Below are 21,783 nucleotides of genomic sequence, written 5' to 3'. Positions count from 1 at the left end.
TGGAATTATGCACAGAGGAAGAGGAGGTAGTGTATACACTCTTTTTTCCCACAGTTTTGACATCCGAGGAAAAAAGACAGAGAGGGAGAAAAGAAAGTGAGAGAATACACACACTCATTTGAGGCGTATTTGTATTTATGGATTTAATTACGTAAGGCTTTCAAAACCTCATATGCGTGATGTCTACACACAAATGCATGCTTTTTATCTTTTTTACCTCTCTGTCAAGTTCCTTTTCAGGCCTGTTCCTGTTCGTCACATTGTTAATAGGAATTGATCCCTGCATTCTTCAGCTTCAAACCTCTTTCTCAGCCCACTTCCTGATGGCTGCTGTTTAGCTCTATTGGTCAGTGACCTCAGGAATGCTCACAGGGATCTCTAAAACCAGAAGTGTTCCTCTCTCTAGATCAAGAACAGTCCTTTTTCACACACATGCTCTGTTTTCTTAGGCTTATGAAACATCTGCAGTCTTTGGAACATCTGGACGGCTCAGTTCTCCGCTGTAGAGATCTTTGTCCCTCTCCTTCTTGCTTCCATTAATGGAGGCTTTAATGCGGATGGCATGTTGTTCTATATGTAAGGTGTGTGTGTGTGTGCGTAAATGAACACATATGTCTGGCATATAGAGCTGTTGGCTTCAACCATTCGCGGCCTCTCCAAAGCGCTGCGTTCTGCCATCTGTGGTTTCGGATGTCAGTCAGGCTTTGAGTGTGTGTGTTTAGAGTTTAGAGAGGCTTATGTTGAGAATGCCTTTGCCGAATGAAGACACATTGCCTCAAATGTGCCTCAAATGTACTGAGGGTCTTTAAGAACCTCCGCCACTGCAGTTTTTATTATGATACATCGTAAAGGAAGTCGTGGATCTTCTCTCTTGCTTGCTGCCAAAGAAATGTTTGGTTAAAGGGCTGGGTGGCAGAATGGACCCTGCTGTAATAGTAGCTGTGTTTTGAAACTTGAAACATGGTAACTGCTTTCTAAATGATCTAAGCTGGCCATTAGCTCGTTGACCAGGCACCATATATAATATAATATAATATAATATAATATAATATAATATAATATAATATAATATAATATAATATAATATAATCATCAATAAAAAATATATAATAATTTAAAAAAATTTACTCAACCCTTAATATGTTTCAAATTGTATGCTTATTTCTTCTGTGGAACTTTTTTCCCCTAAAAAATGGAAATTGCATGCTTCAATAAGGATGTAAAAGTGTAAAGTAATCAAAATAGTATCCCAAAAGTAGTCCATACTACTTGTGCTCTATATTCCAAATCCTCTGAATTCATGCAGTAGTTTTGTGTGAGGAACAAACTAAATTTTAAGTCATTATTAAATGATAATTTTGCCATTCATTTAGCTGCTAACTGCTGCAACCTGATCACTGAATGAGTACAGCATTAGTTTCATTTGAGAACAACTTTGTGCACTGGATCAACTGATTCTTTGAAAAGATACTGTAGATTGAAACTTAAAAGAATGAATCCTTCATGAATTGTTCAACATTACTTCTCTTATGAACGTGGTAATAAGAGCAGTAAATTTACTTACGTGTTGATGTTTATCACACCAAACTGTCGCATGACTTTGGAAATTTGGATGCATGATTATTATTATTATTATTAATAATAATTATTAAAAATGCACCTTTTGCATTCCAAGAAGGAGTTCCAATGTAATAAAATAAGGGTGAGTGAATAACAGAATGTTCTTTTTTGGCTCAACTCTTCCTTTAAGCTGGATTTTCCAGCAGGGGTGAGGTCAGGCTGAATCCTTCTCTGTCCTGTTACTGAGGAAATAGTTGACAAGCATGAGCCTTGAACAAAATGGCCGTTTCCTGTCTCCCCAAGCACACACACAAACCCACACACAGACACAAGCGGCTGTGCTCAAACATGCAGACTCTCTTGTGTCGCCAACGATCAGCGTGATAAGACAAACAACGGAGCCGTCTTGTTTTAACCCTTGAATTTTAAATCTGATAAATGTGTCCGATAATGTCTGATTAATGTCAGATAGAGAATTCTTCAGTTTTTGGCAAAACACTAAGATATGTGTGTTATAGTGTCTATAAATAACTATTATCTCACTCTTATTCTGTACATGTGTGTGTGTAGGATATGGCTTTGTGGATTTCGACAGTCCGGCTGCGGCACAGAAAGCTGTAGCGTCCCTGAAGGCCAGTGGCGTGCAGGCACAGATGGCAAAGGTAAGCTAGACTTTACACCGTGTCTAAAGCTTAGCAGAACAGGATGAGGATACCAAGTATATTGCTGCTATTTCTAATTATGGTGTCCCTGATGGTGATAATGATTGTAGGGAAGATGTTGATGATGACGGCTGTGGTGGTAAACATCTGTGGAGGATGTATACGTATGATTATCTGGAAGAGGTGGAAATGGACTCATGAAGCTCGATGTCCAGTGTGTGCATTCAGACTCACGCACAGTTGTTTAAAGCATCTGTCCTCTAATATTCATAAGCTTGCAGGCTGTCAGGATGCAGATGGTTTGTGTATCTGAAATCCCATTTAAATGCATGCCTGTCAGAGCTCTCTGCAACGCAGCAGGCCTCGTATGAAACAGACAGGTCATCTTACAGAGAGGAGGAGAGGGAGGCGGGGAGCCAGAGAGAGAAAGACTGTGTTTTTGCTCATGTTTGCATGTTTTCTGCGGTCCGAGTAATAGAATTTACCATTTAAATTAAGCTCAATCGACAGCCTCTGTTGTGTAATGTCCATTACCACAGAAAATAACTTCAACCTTAGTTTTTTGTAATAAAGGCCAAATTCAAAGTTAGTTTAACACATTTATACTACAAATACTGTTGATTGAGTTTAACTTGCATTGAACCCTGGATATTGCTTTAGTGTACTCAGCTTTCTGAATGAAACAGACTGCATCTAATTGGTAAGAAGCCGTTAATCATTTTGGAAGCCATTCATAGGCCCTGTTCCAAAACTAGTGAACTCCTGCCTTCTAGGATACCTTCTTTCATGGGCCAGAATCCTTCACAGATGAGGCAGTCCCAGAATGCATTAGAATGTAGTAAAAATGTGGATTAATGAAATGTTAATTATAAATATATGTTTACATTTCCTTCAATATCGAGATGAAGTAGTTAAATCTAATGAGAAACTGAATATTTTACTCAGTATTGTATTTTTATTTATTTAATTTACAAGGCCATTAAAAGTTTGGTGTCAGTAAGATTTTTGTATATATATAAGAATGAGTGTTATTGTTCAGCAAAGACACATTAAATGATAATGTTACAAAAGATTACTATTTCAAACAAATGCTGTTTTGAAATTTCTGTTCATCAAAAAATATCATGGTTTCCACAAAAATATTAAGCAGCACAGCTGTTTTCAACAAAGATAATCATAAGAAATGTTTCCTGAGCACCAAATCAGTATATTAGAATGATAATGTTAATAATTTACAATGTTATAGTTTTTCCTGATTTTTTACAACCAAATAAATGTAGCATTTGTGAGTATAAGAGTCTTCTTTCAGAAACAGTTTAAAAAACTTACCAACCACAAATAGTAGTGTATTTACAGTAAAAGATTTCAAGAGCTTGCGCTGTTAATAATATAGTGCCAAACTATTGATATCAATTGTTGAGTAGAATCAGACATATCTAAAAATATTTTAATCAAAATACATTTATTCAAATAATTAAAACATTTTATTTATATATATATACTTATATATATATATATATATATATATATATATATATAGAGAGAGATAGAGAGATATATATATATAGAGAGAGAGAGAGAGAGAGAGAGAGAGAGAGAGAGAGAGAAAATAATACAGTATTGGCAAGTAGTTTGATTTTTTTAAGCAAAAACATCACTCAATTTTGTTAGGATTTTAAATGTATATTTTAGTATCTTTTGTGAATTTGCTTATGAAATAAATGCACTGTATTTTTATTTTATTTTTCCTGGAAAACAAGGCAAAATACTAATTAAGAAACTTCTTTTTTTTTTTGGTAGATTGGCTATTATTTCAGTAGTTTTTCTGAGCTAAACTTTTGAAAGTGTTGAGTGTTATGAAGGAGAACAATTTGATTAGCCAATCTGGAGTATAAATAGTGATTGGTATGTAGCATGAGCCAATCAGCAAGGTTCTTGCCCACCAGTACCCGCTTTTTTAAAACAGTCAGAGCTGATGCTCAATTTACTTTCTCTGTCTGAATATAAATTTTTCGCAAATAGCCGTGTAATCTAAACATCTAAAGTTATTTCAAATTGAATTTTCACCATGCTGTGATGTTTTTAAAGGAATTCAAGAGGAACAGAGAACCGTTGAATCCTTCCTGGGTGGAAGAAACATACTGTAGGAACTAAACTGTTATTCAGAGGAATTTACTCTGTGGAAGATGGCCACATACGTCTTTTTAACAATAAGAGAAAGGCAATTAAAAGAACTAAATCGCCTGGCTTAAGGCTCATTAAATTAAACAGGAGCGCAATCGAAGAGTTTCCCTCTGCCCTATTAAACCTGTTTTCATTAAGAATTCTCTCACTTTAACAGTGCCTCTGAGCAACAAAACTAGCCTCTTAAACTTATTTCACCAGTGTATCAAGGTTCTCATGTGGTGGTTACTGCTTAATGTGGAGAATGTCTACATGGTAGACATGCAGTTTAGATTGTGGATCAAAATTTGACCCATGTTTGTTGTAGAAAGGACATATTCATGAGAATACATCATTCAAAGATGCAAACAAACCATCTAGGGTTCATGTTCACCTTTAGATATTCAAAGAATATTGCAAATGTAATATTTCACAATGAAATGTACCTCAGAGGCTTGTAGAATACTTAAGTGCTGAAATATTTATGGGACAGAAACATATACGCATGAATGCCACGGAGTAATGCAGATTGAAATGCCGCCCCATATACATGATATACGTAAGTGTGTGTGTGTAATCTGATGTCAGAACTCGGTTCAGTGAACATTTACTGTTGAGTTGTTGTGGGTTTCTAAGAAACCTTTTGTTTTGGATTTCATAACCTCTTTATGTGGATGGTATTCAAACTTCCAGTCCTTTCTGTTTTTGTTTGTTGTGCTAGTCCTGCTGTGACATTCTTATTGTGTCTGATTTTCTCTAAATTAACTTCAAACAACGTCTGTTACCACTTAAACAGACAGTAAAGTCTTTCCTGAAAAGTAAGACTTTTATTTCTCATGTTTAAAAACCAAACTAGTTTGCATCAAGCAGGGAATTTGTTTGGCAGGAATGCGTTATAATTATGATGCCATAATGAGGTGCTAGTATGGAATACTGTAATTGTGAGGAGATGAATTATTCATGAGGCAGTATTTATGTAAATTGTTACACATACGTTAACTGTATAATCGGTACAAGGGGAAGTAGAGAAAGACTGTGCGTGTGTGAATTATTTGAGTAGTTGCCTGCAGACATGTCCTTCACATCTGAACATCTCCACACACTCTTTGTGGATCCACATGCCTGCTAGTGATGCATTGATGTCTATGTTTGTGTGTGTATATTTCCCAGGAGAGGACTTTGGTTTGGAGTTTCCACCCTGTGTAAACTCATTTTTGCCGGAATCTTTCTACATTGGCGAATGGAATAGAATCATCATGTAAAATGTCAAATGTTCTCAGAGTCTCCGTTTGAGGGCTCTATGTTTGAATGCTATTGGTGTGTCATGTTGTTTTCTGAAATTTCTTCTTTCCGTGATAGACAAGGAACAAATGAAAGTAGAGAAAATAAAAGATCAAAGACATTGTGTGGCCTACTTTTTCATTACTGGGAAAAAAAATCAGAGTTGCCATTTAGACAGATTGCACCTGGATACCAGAAAGCTTGTGTTGTTTTTTGATATTTTTGAATGTGTTAAGCACAGTTTGGAAAGGATTAAATTCTCTTGGAAACAGGATTGGGATTGCATCGTAAAACCCATTTAAATAAGACCTCTTTCAATTATAACATTATTTATATGATGAACAAAAGGAAATAATTTTATACTTGTACCTGATGTTGCCATTCTGAGCAGTTTCTTCTTGATTTAATTTTCTTATTTACATCAGATGGGAGCAGTACATGAGCCACCAGTTTCATCGAGAAAGTTTGTTTAAATCCATAATGAAGTTGGTGCACCAGGTACTGCAATGAGAAATTCTACTGTCTTCAGCTAATGTCAAAATAATGAGGAGAATCATTGTGAAAATAATATACCATAATCTCAGACATTCCTGTCTGGATGGGATTAGATTTCTCAGAGGAGTAAGCCGAAAAACTGCAGGTAATTTCCTTTTTAATTCTTACAAATATATATAAGGAAAACACAGATTTGCTTAAATAGGACAGGACTAAAATCACAAAGTACGTCTCTGTGGAATACAGACTTACCTGACTTTTCCCATGAAAAAAACCCTTCCTGTCCAAATAGGGCTTATGTGTGTTTATAGTATGCTGTCATACCATCAGTTTTTGCCTCGGCTGCTCCAAACAATCTGTACAGTACATTCCAGAATGTCCACATTTAACATAATAGATTAGTAATTTATAATAAAATATTCAATAATATTTGCTGTTTCACCATGCAAAAGTAAATTACAGAAATTAACACAGAAGTACAAGAGTAGAACAGAGAAAAGAATCCTGTTGAAAAAAACAGCATATGCTGGTTAGCTATGTTTTGAAGCATGACAGCTGGTTTGAGCTGGTCCTGAGCTGTTTATAAACTGGTTCTGAGCTGGTCCTGAGCAGGAGTTGCAGGACCAGCACATGATCAGCTCATAACCAGCTTATAATCAGCTCAAGACCAACTAAAGGCCAGCTTAAACCTGGTTCAAAACATACCTAACCAGCATATGCTGTTTTTTTTTAAACAGGTAGAGAACAGAAGTTGGCACCTTAGTTCATCTTTAGCCATCTTTAAAGGCTGTAATGGACCCAGTAGCTCTAACTGAGTTTGAATGGCAGAACGGAGTGAGTGAAGGTTCTGTAAAAAAATTGCACCTTGATTTGATGGAACCATCTGGCGGCATTGACTCCTGTGGACGGAAGGGAATGTAGACCTGTAGAAGTGCTGTTCAGCGGTTATCCTGAGTCAAAGCTTTGAATATCAGAATCAGAATGAGCTTTTTTTGCCAGGTATATTTACACATACAAGGAATTTGTTTTCATGTAAGAAGCTTCCACAGTGCAACAGAATGACAGTGACAGGACAAAAACACAGATAATAAAAGGATAAAAATAGAACAAGTAAATATGTAATAACAGTACACAGATTGACAATTGTATGTACATGTATATTACAATAGACAGTTTTGTATGTACAGGTATATTATGTGCAAATTTGAAATGTAAACTAAGTATGTATGTTAGATAAATAAGTATATAAGTGTATAAATAGTTTTGTGTGTTCCACAATTACTGTCAAGTGTTCGTAAGAGGGATTGCTTGAGGGAAGAAACTGTTCCTGTGTCTGGCCGTTCTGGTGCACAGTGCTCTGCAGCTCTGACCAGACAACAACAGTTCAAAGAGGATGCTGGATGTGAGGGGTACAGTTCTTGGAGAGTAGGGAGGGTTGTACCAATGATTCGCTCAGCAGTCCGGACTATCCGACGTAGTTTTCTGAGGTCAGATTTGGTAGCTGAGCTGAACCAGACAGTTCTAGAAGTGCAGAGGACGGATTCAATGATGGCGGATTAGAACTGTTTCAGCAGCTCATTTGGCAGGTTAAACTTCCTCAGCTGGCGAAGGAAGTACAACCTCTGCTGGGCCTTTTTCACAGTGGAGTCAATGTGAGTGTCCCACTTAAGGTCCTGAGAGATAGTGGTGCCCAAGAACCTGAATGTCTCCACTGTCGTCACAGTGCTGTCCATGATGGTGAGTGGGGGGAGTGCAGGGAGGTTTCTCCTGAAGGCCACGATCATCTCCACAGTTTTGAGAGTGTTCAGCTCCAGGTTGTTAAGACTGCACCAGACAGCCAGCTCTTTAACCTCCTGTCTGTAAGCAAACTCGTCACCAGCCTGAATGAGGCCGATAAATGTGGTGTCGTCTGCAAACTTTAGGAGCTTGACAGAGGGGTCCTTTGAAGTGCAGACGTTCGTGTAGAGGGAGAAGAGCAGCGGGGAGAGGACACATCCCTGAGGGGTGCCAGTGCTGGTGGTACGGGTGCTGGATGAGAATTTTCCCAACTTTACTAGCTGCTGCCTGTCTGTCAGGAAGTTGGTGATCCACTGACAGATGGAGGTGGCCATGGAGAGCTGAGTTAATATGGGCAGGAGGAGGTTTGGGATGATAGTGTTAAAATCCGAGCTGAATATGTAAATCCAAGACTAGATTTTTGGTGTTGTGTGATGAGGCTATAAAAATGTAAATGAAAATTCGCTCTTGAGTCGAATCAATACTTGAAACGTTAGCCATTAGCATTTTAAAATGTAATGTTAGTAATCTTTTACTGATACCGCAATCATCTTTCTTTAATTTAACAGCTTTAGATGGCCAGACATGTTTAAATGTCCTCATTAGCATTACATTATGTAACTGTTGGATTAAACTAGTCTGTCTGAATGTGTGTGTGTAAGTCCAGTTGGTCCTTGGCTTTTTATGAGCAGCAGCAAAGTGGTAATATTACAGGTTTTGCTGCACCTTTGGCTTCCATTATGATTTCTTTCCCCTGGGCCGTCAGAAGAACTGTGAACACTCAGATAATATTGTGAGGGTGTGTGTGCGTGCGAGTGAAGGTCTTTTCTTTTTATGCCTGCACAGAGATTTGCATTGTGTGCACGAATGTGTATTTACATGTCTTTGCGAACTGTAATTGTATTACCTTCATGACTTAGTAGCATTGCTTTCTTGAAGCATATCCTCGTGCTTAAAAATGGTTTTGTTTTTAATATAGCCATATAGCAGGAGGTGGAAAAATTCCCTCAGGGTATTATATGAGTGGAAGTGTGGAAAATGCTCTCATTCTTCTCCGTTCTCAATTTTGTGCATGTCACGGCATTCCGGTAGCGCTAAATGAGGGTGAATAATTGCTCCTTAAAGAAGAGGGCCTTTCCATCCTCACGGACACCTCGTATGAATAAACCAGTGCAACAACTTCAAATTGAAGTTAAATTGTTTCCCCTTTCTGTCTGCTGTGAGCAGACTTATCATTCCTTCACATAACCTCAGTGGTTTCCCCATTCATGTTTTTATTTGGCCCAAAAAGTTGCAGGGAAAAGCATTCCCTGCAGTAGAAAGTACTCGTAATAACCTAACCAAGGTCAGGCTGGTAATTAGAGTGTATGTGTGTGTGTATGTGTGTGTGTACGCGTTTGCCAGTCCCCATCACACCTTAAGCCCAGACGTGAATTACGCTGTGGGAGTCTGAGCTGCACCTGTCGCAAAGATTCCTACTGCTGGGTGACTGGCAGGTCTTCCACACACAAACACACTCACGCACAGACAAATTTATGTCTAGCCTGAGTGTTAGGAAACCTTGGAGCAAACTAGTTTAGCTGAATTGCCTGAATCTAGCTTTAATTTTTTTATATCCAGCTATGCTATTAAACTAGGTTTTTATTATTTTCTGAAGAAAATGCATGGTGCTCGCCCAGGGAAAAGACACTGCCATGATATATTTCCTGTATGTTAAGATTAATAATAGTAATTTTCATGATTAAAATGACAATTTTAAACGTAAAAATGAAAATGTATGCAGCATTATATAAACAGTATGGAAAATGCAAATTTTGTTGTTCAGTTATTCGTTTTTATTAAAGTTTCTGTATATTTCATGTATGTGTATGCATCTGGGAAAGAAAAAAAAATTGCAAATATATTTTATATAAACACACACACACACACACACACACACACACACACACACACACACACACACACACACACACACACACGTACTCTCAATTAGTCCTTTTCCCTATATTTTATCATTTGCCTGATGAAAATTGTAAGTTTGATTGCTAAGTAAAGTAAAAGCACACCTTTCTTTGATAAACTATTAAAAAAAAATTTATATAAAAAAACAATAAAAAGTAGTACTTGAGGAAAGAACCCATATGAGCAGTAGTTATGGTGCTGCTTGTCTTTTAAAATCCTGTAGGATGTGAAATCTTTCATATGTTATTGCATTTGATGGTTCTAACATCAGTTCTGAATCATTAACATTTATGTAGTTTGCTATGGGAATGCTATTTTTATTTGTTAGCATTCACCATTCTCGAGGAATATAGAACTCTTAGCCAAAGACAAAGAAGTTGTATTAAGTCTTTATGCAAGCAAATTAACTTTTGTAGTTGCTTAGCAAAGCATAGCACAGAACTTCCTGACTGTTCCCAACTGTTCTTAGTACAAGTCACTCAGCCAGGCTAAAAATGGACAAGCTGAGAAATATAATGTTCCTCTTCTCCCTAAGTGTACATATCTTATGTATAATAAAGGCAAACCACTGAAATCCAACACCATGTCATGTTTAAAAATCCAACCACCATTGCTTCGAGATTATTCTTCTCGTTATGGACCGGAAAGAGTGGGGGAAGAAAGAGAAAGGAAAGATGTGATTGCGCTTTGTCTTCCACCATTGACATCAAATTCCCATTTCCTAAATGTTCTGTGAAGTGTGTTTCCCTCTCCACGGGCTCACCGTCTGTGTGTGTGTGGTGTGTGTTGTGTTGTTGCCGTTTGGTTTTGGTGTGGGCCCACAGTGATTGAAAACAGATGCCTTGTTTTTTTGTAGTTGTCTCGCCGGGGAAAGTAATGGACAAAGCAGAACACAGGACAGCGAAAGCATAAACGAGATCTATTGCGACACAATGAAATGGGCTTGGGAAGCAATAAGCACCAGGCGCATTCCGGTTATATAAAATGGTGGCTTCTCACTCCCTTTTACTCACAGATGATTTGTTTAACATAATGCGCCTTGCCTACGATTCTGCGTAAAAAAAATAAAAATAATGGCAAGCCAGAAGAGTCCAATATCAAAATTGAGCCATGAAGGCCTGTTGCCAATGTCTTGTTCTCTGGGTTTTGTAATTTAAAACTTTACTCGTTTATAAAGGGTTATCTGGGATCTGAACTCTCAGGAACTCTCCCCGTTTGGGTTGTCTTTATTTTTAACCACATTTTTTGTTGTTCTAATGGGTTGATTAAACCATAATGATCTATCCAAACATCCTTAATGTGTGGCCTGCATCTGCTTTGTTGTTCTTAATAGTGTTTTTTATCTGCTATTTACCAGTTTTGAGTTGGAATACTATTGTCACTTATAATACATAACTTGCTGTAGCATATTTAGGTTCTTTTGTTAACCAAGGCTTCATTCATTTGATCAAAAATAGAGTAAAAACAGTAATATTGTGAAATATTATTATATTTTAAAACAATGGTTTTCTATTTTAATATATTTAAAAATGTAATCTAAAGTTGAAATAGAAACCAAAATCTTTTGTGAAAGTCTTTTGTGAAATTGTCACCTTTCATCAATTTAATGCATACTTGTTTAATAAAACTATTCATTTCTTTAAAAAAAATCTTACAGACACCAAACATTTGAGAAGTGTACATTAAATGCATGTAAGTACATTAAATACATGCTGTAGCAGTCCTTTGATGTTGAATGGTATTTAAATATATTTATTATCAAGATTTATTTGATCAATATTTTTTCCTACCTTCTAATACATTCTGGGATTGCCTCATCTGTGAAGGATACAAGTATATCCTTCATCTATTTTGCATGGTTTGTTTTAAGATCAAATAATGAATTAAAAGAAGTAGTTTTCAGAATTACAGTATATATTGCTTCACATTAATTTGTCACACTTGGAATGGAAGGTGAAGTCAGGTGAAGTCCATTATGGGATATGTTATCACATTTATTATGTTCTGGTTTTATACAGCACATTTTAGCTAATGTAGCAGGTCATGTGAAAATGAGTATACTGTGCAGAGGCACATTCTATGTATTTACACTGAGGAGAATGTGCTTTCTCATATTTTTATGACAAGTATACAATGCTTTAAGTTGTTTAAATGCTTTTTGTTCTTACTTAAGGCACAAATTTGGCCAGAATTGCGACTGGTTCATCTTAAAACAAAAAGCATGATATATATGACTTTTAAGATAGTACGCCAGTCCAAACACAGCCAGAAACTGGGAGGAGGATGTGGGAGTGGTGTGGCCTTAAAACCTTCATGCTCGTAAACAAAAAGAAGACGGCCAAGCTGGCCCAATTGAATTATGGGTGATGTAGTCAGAATGTTAGTATCTCTGAGCCTCTATCAGCCTCTCACCAATCTCATTATCCATGCATTAGCAGCTGTGTGAGGAAGGAAAGGGGCTTTTAGTGGGAGCACTCAGGAGCTGGAGGGCTGGGCTCCAGAAAGAAAGCAAAAAGAAAGCCGAGAGCTCAAGGAGTTGCAGTTGTTGTTGTTTATAATGATGCTAATGTGCATTTGCAAGATGCATGTGCGTGCAAGCTCTATTCTCTAGATGAGGGCACACAAAGGCCAGAGGAAAGGTGTAGTACACATGCTTCGAACCATTCGCCAGAACTCAGAGGGCTGTGCTTCATCCAGACTACTGATCAGACAGGAAACACACCCTCCAGCTGTTAGCACCAGAAACACCATCACAAATGTCTCGTTTCACAAATGAAAGGATTTGAGAGAGAGAGAGAGAGAGAGAGAGAGAGAGCGAAAAGCACACAGACAGACACATCCGGATGCTGCCGTGTCTCCTCTGTCCCTGTCGTACTCATGTAGCCCCGTCTCACTCCAGCGCTGTTGTTATTCCTCACTAGTGCCTGAGAACTGTCTACATATCTCCGCCATCTCGGGCAGTGAGTTGTACTAACAGCTGATATGGCCGCTGATGTTCTCGTCCATTACGGAGACGTGTCGTTCTCATGAGAGCTCGATCTGACTGTCAATTCCACAGCGAATAAATCCACTTCCTTCAACACTCTTATAATAACTCCATCTGCTTAATAGTTGATTCAAAAGCTCTGCTTGTGTTGGGAGATTTATCGTAGATTTGTCACACAGATATTTTTTCTCTTAGTTTCAAAGGGTTTGACAGGATTGCAGATGAACTTTCCAGGCTGACTTTTTATTTAGACTTGGTTTTTGTTTACGTGTGTTTGTATGTGGCTTGGTTGCAGTTTTATTGGAATAGTCAAAGTACATTTATGCTATAGGCAAATCCATTTTTAATTGATATTTTAAATATAAATAATATTTAAAAAATATGTATTTATCTGTTTCATGTTATTTAATACATTTATGTTGTAATATAGATAGTATGTAAAATGTAATACAATTACATTTTTATTATGAATTACGAATCTCAAACTTTTTAAATAAAAAGTCTATTTTAAATTGCATGTATTTATTTTTTTATGTTATTAAATATATTTTATGATATGAAATATAACATATATAATATGTAATACCTTAACATTTCATAATAAAGCATACAATTTTCCTATTTTTAATAAAAATGTATGTTGCTCCAAAGTCAAAGTGCCTTTGTTCAGTTTTAAAATTATGTCTAGCTATATATATTTTATTTAATTATAAAAAAATATTTGTATATGTAATAGTTAAATTGTTGTACTGTAAATAAGACTGATTTATATTCAATACATAAGACTATTGAACATTAAAGTGGTAAGTACACTCTAGATGAGATATGCTAAACTTACTCAATGTGAGTAATATTTTGGCACGTGTGTAAACACACTCTACATGAACCAGTGTCACAATTTCCTTGTGATGACTATCACATCATCAATGCATGTGTCTAACGAAACACATTTAGAGGCTTTCTGTTAGGGTAATTTTGTGGATTAAAAAAAGGCAAAGGCATTTCAGATAAAGGACCTTGACTGGTTATTATTCCATATGGGATTGAGTTGTGCAAACAGCTGCTACTGGCGGAACAGCATGTTCCTTGGGCTGAAAAGACAGAGTTAGAGAGAGAAACAGACTGAGAATGCAAGAGAAGGGAGTTCCTGAGTAGTCTGGAAGATCTGACTATGTCACATAACCAGATTGACCCTACTTCCTGTCTGTTGCACAGGCAGTTAGTACTGGACATTTCATGGAAATGTCTGCTTTGATGATCTAACTCAGAAAGACAGCCAGCATCTGCGTGTGCTTCACATGTTTCTCACCCTCGTCGGTGCGTTAAGCCTTTCCTTGGTCTACACCAGCGCTAGAGCAGAATCTTAGCCGGGAATCAAAATTGACTGTCTCACTCTAAACAAAGACAAATGAATGATCCTCGCTTCCTCTTATTCTACCTCTCAAAAAAAATCTCACTGCCTGCAATGCTCGCTCTTGGGATGTACAACACAAGAGGAACTAACGTTGACCTGTTCTTGAGTTGTAAAAGAATAATAATAAAAAAAACAATAGACCTGATTTCTTGACATGCAATAAATCAGAGTTATATAATTCATAAAAATCTCCCACTGGATGAGCAGGCCAGCTGCAAGAAGGCCAGCACTGAGTGATTAATGCCTCTCTTTACATTTGATCTAGCTCTCATAGACGCAAACACAATGCAGGGGTTTAAGAACCTGAGGCGCAGATGATGCTGATCATTTTGATATGAGCGAATGATTGATGGATAGTGGGAATGATGGAGTCTGAGAGGATATGCTGCGGAAATCTCAGCCAAGTACATGCACCGATGTGGCGCTGACCCAGCCGTCATGGGCGCGGTACGGGCAGCTACGTCAGAACAGGGGCTATACGTGCCAAAACACAGCTGTCTTGGACCCAGATGTCATCTTAAGATGACCTCATCACAGAGACTTAAGCTGCAGCTGCTGTTGTAATGTCAGGCAGATATGAGCTCACTGAAGCGCTCGCCAGTTAACTATAGTTACGGCCTGACAGAGCGCTGGAGAACCATTTGTGATGCATCATAGAGCTGTAAGTGCAACAGATCCATCCGATACCGTTTGATAACGTAATACACAGAACTGTGCTGCCTCTGTTGTAGCTGCAGATACTGTTTTTATGTAAGATTGACAGCAGAAAGAAAGTCTCAATTTTCACAGAAAAACAGCATAACATTTTAATGTCATTTGCATTTTTTGCATATCACTACTTGGCATGTTGCGATCAGTTACATGCCATGCAATAACCAGTGATTTTAAAGTCTGAATATGCGCCAAGGTTGTGTAAAATTGAGAGCTCACTTAAGAGTGTGGATTTAAATTAAAGGGATAGTTCACCCAAAAATGAATATTCTGTCATCCTTTACTGTTTCTTTCTTCTTTAAAGCACAAAAGAAGACATTTTAAAGACGGTTGGTAAACAAACAGTTGACATTTGAGGGTGTGCATACAATGTCATAATTTTCATTTTTTAAACTATCATTAAGATGAAGACTCTTTTATGATTGAATGACCCAAAACACCAATTAAACACACGCAAACATATTCACAGTACACAAAGGGCTTGTTTGGTTTCTTTACACACCACTAGTTGTAGACATTACCACAGGGCAAATGGTGCTCTTGGCTACAATATAGATGAGCTCACTGTTTCACAGTCTTGGCAAGTCTTGAGGCGTGATAGGCTATGGTGGGCAATATTACAGACTTTGGCTCACATGAGCTCAGTGTGTGTTTATGACAGAGCAAACACTACATCGTTTGGCCCCCTGATGGACATTATGTCCGTAGCATAATGGCCCTACTGGAGGAAGTCTCACTGTATTAACAAATAAATTCAGCACATTAAGGCTCTTAAATACCCATGTACGTGAAAATGGGACTGTAATGTTATGGCTATCTGATTTGTTCCATTATGAGACATTATTTGTTTGTGTCTTGCATTATGCCTAAATTCGCCATTAAAATGTCTCTTTTTTGCTTTTTAATTAAGTTTTGGCAGTGTGTTAAATGAGCTGTAGCAGTTAAGCGCTTTCCCATGCCTTACTAGAATAAACTGTTCAGATTAAGCAAGGCACAGATCTTTTTATACCCGTCATCTGTGAATAATGGCCACATTTGCCTCACTGTATTATTTTCTAAAATGATATAATAAAAAAATAATATTAAATGCATTTTTACTGTACATTGTTAATAAATAATATGAATTACAATTGTTCAAAATTATACATTTATATACATTTATGACCCTGGACCACAAAACCAGTTTTAAGTGTCAATTTTTCGAAATTGAGATTTATACATAATCTGAAAGCTGAATAAATAAGCTTTCCATTGATGCATGGTTTGTTAGGATAGGACAATATTCGGCAAGATGCAACTATTTGAAAATCTGCAAAAAAAATTTGAAAGTGAAAAAAAAAAAAGTGAAAGTGACGTGACATACAGCCAAGTATGGTGACCCATAATCAGAATTCGTGCTCTGCATTTAACCCATCCAAAGGGCACACACACAGCAGTGAACACACTTCCGGATCAGTGGACAGCCATTGATCTTAGCCAAAAGGCAGAGAAGCTTATAAAGTTGTCCAAATGAAGTTCTTAGCAATGCATATTACTAATCAAAAATTACGTTTTGATATATTTATAGTAGGAAATTTACAAAATATATTCATGGAACATGATCTTTACTTAATTTCCTAATGATTTTTGGCATAAAAGAAAAATCGATATTTTTGACCCATACAATGTACTGTTGGGTACTGCCACAAATATACCCATGTGATTTAAGACTGTTTTTTTATATATAAAGTTAATGATGTTGTCACACACCTGGTCTCTGGTAAATATGTAGCAGACAGTTTTTTGTTTATGCTGTTTCTGGCTGGATTTCAACGTGTCAGACATTTGGAACATATGCAGACAACAGGAAGGAGATGTTTATGCTCTTCTGCTGTTTTGAGACAACAGTCTGGCAAACCGCTTGCTGAGCTCCATGTAAACAAGGAAGTTATGTCACCTGCCTTCTGGGTATCCTTGTGCAGACATTGTGTAAAAGTTATCTGGTTTACAAGCTTTACCACATGAAGTTTTAATGACAAAGTTGAATATAACTTTACACAGACAAGATGAGTAAGTGATTCTATCACACTAGTGTCATGTAAAAGAACAATCTATGTTCAGTATATTAGAAATCAGCAGCATTTGTGGAATAATGTTGATTACCACAAAAAAAGCAAAGCTGAAGGTTATGGTGAGCCACTTACAATGGAAGTGTTTTAGGAGGAATTAAAACAAGAAATTTAAAGCTTAGAATTTTATAGAAGCACTTTTTAGTAACACTTTACAATAACGTTCCATAAGTTAACATTAATGAACATTAATACTGAAAAATATTTCTAAAGCATTTATGAATCTTAGTTAATAATAATTTTAACAATGAATAATACATTATTAAAATCACTATAACTAAAATCAACAAAGATTAATAAATACTGTAACAAAATATATAGTAGAAGATATGTTGCAGTTGATGGTCCCCATTGACTTTCCCAACAACAGGGACCAACAACTGTTTGGCTCTTCAAAATTCTTCAAAATATCTTCTTTTGTGTTCAACATATGAAAGAAACTTATACAGGTTTGTGGTTTATTGATTTTGAGTAGTTTGTGGGTGAGTTTTTGGTTTTGGAATTTTTATTCTTTTAAATCTTAAATGTGTGTGTTTTATGTCTTTTTTTTTCTTTTTTTTTTTTTTTACAATAAGTGCCTTATTGTAACGAGAGAAAAAAAATTATTAAAGGGCGACACTTTTAATTATTATCTAAATAATTTTTATTGTTAGTTAAGCTTAATCTAATGCCTGATTTGAACTTTAAATGTATTGTAAAAAATTGTTGCTTGAGACCAATAGCCCTACGTTCAAGATAAGATACAGGTCGTCGCTCTCTCATTTTTTATCATGTAATCTCTCCTCTCCGTGCCATTTCCACCCTCAGTCTTCACAGTAAGAGCTGTAAGTGTCAACATTTTTTAGCACTGCCTATTTGATCACTCGTCGGTGTGTGTGTCGCCGCTGGTGACATGGTTCAGCGGCATCAGTGTGAACCCTCACTGTCTCTCAGAGTGCCTGTCCTATCCTTTATCATTTTCTATTGCCACTAAATCCGAGGTCATGACAGATAAGCCTCCAGGTGGCACAGTGGTACACAATGTGTGTGTGGGCAGGTTTGTGTGTGTGTAGCTTATCCAAAAAAAAAAAAAAAAAAATCCCACTCTATCAGTCCTACAATAATTGAGAAATATCAGAGCACTCTTGTCGAAATTTAGAGAAAACATCTCTTGCAAGATTGCAAGTGTCTGTTTGTTGTCAGGTGTATATGTGTGTGTGTGTGTGTGTGTAAGTGTGATAAAGAAAAGAAGGTTCATTTCTCCGGAGCTCAATAGTCTACCCTTTATCCCAATCAAGATGAAGAGGCCACGGTGAGTGAAGATGAAAGCAGAGATGCTTCAACACCACCGGCTCTATAATGCCTTTGGTAATAACAGGCTTTCATCAAGAGTGAAATGGCAACAAACGTCCGCTTGTGTTTAGCCATCAAACACGACATCTCCGACTGAAAGCGGACAGATTGGCGTAACTCCACAGATCGGCCACAGGAGTGTTCTTCTCTTTCATTTGATTGGGATCGTCTGTGGAGTGTTGAGGAAGAGCTGTTTTATAGAGACGTCAGGCCCGGCAGTGCTGATTGGATGATGGTGGAATAATTTACAGGAAGAAGCTAGAGCCGTTGATCAAAGAGTGAGGGCTGAAGTGAACAAACTGACATAGAGGGAGAGAGAAAGAAGAAAAAAGTGATCAGCATGCTTAAATTAATGCGAAAGAATGCTGTCGTCCATTCGGTTCTTGGATCTGAAAGGTGGATGGTTTGATCCTAATAGGAAGAAGACCAATTATTTTCTTCCTTCCTTCTTTCCTTCCTTCCTTTCTTTCTTCCTTCCTTTGAAACACAGAAAGACTGACAGACTCAGTTGCCATTCGCTTTCACTGCATTCACTCACTTCCATATAATATACTGCAAGCAAGCAGTGACTTAAGACAGTCATTAGATATGGAGCAGCATGATTACAGTGAGTGAATGATTATTGAAATATTTTCATTTTTGGGTGAACTATCCCTTTAAGGGAAGAAATATTCCTCTGAGCCACATTAGCTCTTGTTTCATCCTCTCTTTCACGACAATTGCCCCTGTATTGTCTCTTCTGTGTCGACATTGTAGGAAAGTCGTGGTAATAAATCAGTCTTGGTCTTGTGGCGATAAATAAAGATTCTGCTCTGTTCATCTGTTATTTCTTACACCCTCAGCCTGTCTCTGTGGTAACAGGGCCGGTGTTCCCCTGGGACCCAGTAGTTGCTGTTAGGTTTTGTGATTAGGTTTTGCTGTAACATGTTGTGGTTCAGTGGTCAGTGCTGGAGTTGGTACTATCAGACCTCTGGTGACTCTGAACACATCTTCTGCTCTCTTTTGGAGGTGTGTTTTTTGACTGTTTGCTACTTTATCCACAAAAATCCAGCAAAAATAATCAGAATAATTATATATTAAATATATTAGTAATTCTGGTTATTGAAAATAACCAACCTGCATTGATGCGATGAATGATATAGGTCAGTTCCAAAAATCAGAAACAGTATTATGGCTAGTTTTAAGTATGTACTAGTTGTCATATCAGCGATTTAAATGTTTATAATTAATAATTAATAATAATAATAATAATAATAATAATAATAATAATAATAATAATAATAATGTAATTATTATTATTATTATTACTATTATTATTATTTTTAATATACATTATACTGTTTAGTTTGGGGTTAGTAGGGCTCTATGAAATCCATTTTATTTTATTTTTCCACAAATTATTATTTTATATTTTTTGCACTTCAAATTTTCTAAATAAGTAAATCAAAATGATCTATAAATCAAAAAACATTAATTAAAAGTTTAGTTAATTGAAATCATAGAACACACACAATTTAACAGCAATTTATTAAACGTTTAACAAAAATTACATTTTTAGGGCCCTATTAAATATATTTTATGTTTCTCAAATTCAGGTTTATTTTTATCAGATTCTGTGTTTTCCATTTTTGCTTTCTGGATTCCATTCTAATGGTTTAATTGAATGTAATAATCAAAAGCATCTCTAATTAATAGTTTTTTGTAAAAACAAACAAAAAAAAAAGTCACAGACACAAGTCCATAATGCGTTTTGATTGAAGTGTACCGGCTTACTTTTGATATATTCATTCAAAATTTGGCATTTTCAGTGACTTTCTGCATTGTACAGTTAATTACATTTTTATGACTGGATTCTGCAATTCTGTCTGCATTTTCCATATTGCAAAATCATAGGGCCCTAAGTTAGTAAAGATGTGCAGTAGCTTACCAAGGCTAGTTTTTTTTTTCTTCTTTATTGTCACTTTTGACCAATTTAATTCAATTTAATACATGTTGAATAAAAGTATTAATATCTTAATAATCTCTTGTACCCCTATGCTGATGCAAAAGCTGAGATGAAAGATTCCCACCACTATGTTTGTGAGGTCCTGTGACACCTCTGTGACGGGCGTAGAATGGTGTTTCGATTACTAGTACCCTCAGTGCGGTTTTAGGTTGAAAGATAGAATGCTTTTGGCAAGTTTTCGATGTGGTCTTTAAAGCAGACCTCCATTTGTCCTTGAGCTGCTACTGAAGTTGGAGACAGAGCGGAGGCATGCGGACATCATGTCTCTGCCAGCGCAGGTGTCTTGTGGCGTATAGCGCGGTGGGTGGGTGGTTGTTAGCTGGTGGGGGTTGTTTCGGTCATAAGTTTGAGAGTCATTTTACAAGTTTTTCAAGACAAGCTGAGGATCATTGAATTCACACTCGATCTCTCACAGCTTTCCTTCTCTCATCCCACCCACCCGCCGCTGCTGAGATAAAACTGGCCTGTTAAGCTCAGATCAATGTGCGTGTGTGTGTGTACGCGTGAGCGCGCATCTGTGCCCATTTGTGTCAATCTAAGGGAGAATGCATTAACATTTATAACTTGTGATGGTGGCCTTGATTGTGAGACAGAGCTGACACACACTCTGACACACATGAGTCCCCACTGGCCTCTCGGCGCACTGCGCTGTCACACACACCCCCATTAGCATGGTGGCTAACCGCTCTTCTGCATCCATTAGAATAAATGTGTGTTAATGGATATGCTTCAGCTGCCTGTGGCTGATTAGAATAAATGTGCTTCATACAAAGCTGAAGCAGATGAACGTTCACACCCCAGCTTTAACCTGACACACCTAAAGCTGCCCACAGAGGACCAGCTAAACACATACTTAAGATGCTGGCACATGACACTGAAAGCATCAAACATTTCTTGGAAGCACTAGGGCTTATGTTTTAAATAATTGTTATTTTAAGTTAATGAAAAATTGTTAAAAGTGTAAATTTAAAAATATAAATACAATTTTAATGCAAATACAAATAATTTTATGTATGCATGTAGTGGCAAGTTTATATAGTATTTACATAAAGAGTAGATGGATGGCCAATAAATATATATATATATTTTTTTCTTAAAATATATATATATATATATATATATATATATATATATATATATATATATATATATATATATATATATATATATATATTTTTTTTTTTTTTTTTTTTTGTCTAAAGATACCCAGTCCCTAAGAAACTTGTAGTTAAACTTTAGTGATTATCATTTTCTTTATTCAACAGCAACCCAATGAATTTCCCTAATGTGAGGCTTGTACGGTGTAATATTTATCAAGAAATAATGTA

At 36.6% G+C, this 21,783-nt stretch overlaps 1 protein-coding gene across 1 annotated transcript in view; it reads left to right on the top strand.

Annotated features, from left to right (window-relative positions):
* LOC109106615 (RNA-binding motif, single-stranded-interacting protein 3-like) overlaps window positions 1–21,783 on the top strand; it is a 139,523-nt gene that overhangs the window by 57,478 nt on the left and 60,262 nt on the right. The window contains exon 4 of the mRNA XM_042741485.1: window positions 2,131–2,222. Within this exon, the coding sequence (XP_042597419.1) occupies window positions 2,131–2,222 (92 nt within the window). The remainder of the gene's footprint in view (window positions 1–2,130; window positions 2,223–21,783) is intronic.

This window comes from Cyprinus carpio, chromosome B16 (genome assembly GCF_018340385.1).
Source record: "Cyprinus carpio isolate SPL01 chromosome B16, ASM1834038v1, whole genome shotgun sequence".
Classification (NCBI taxonomy): Eukaryota; Metazoa; Chordata; class Actinopteri; order Cypriniformes; family Cyprinidae; genus Cyprinus; species Cyprinus carpio.
The sequence above is the reverse complement of the archived record's forward strand: the minus strand, read 5'-3'. Positions and strand labels throughout refer to the sequence as shown.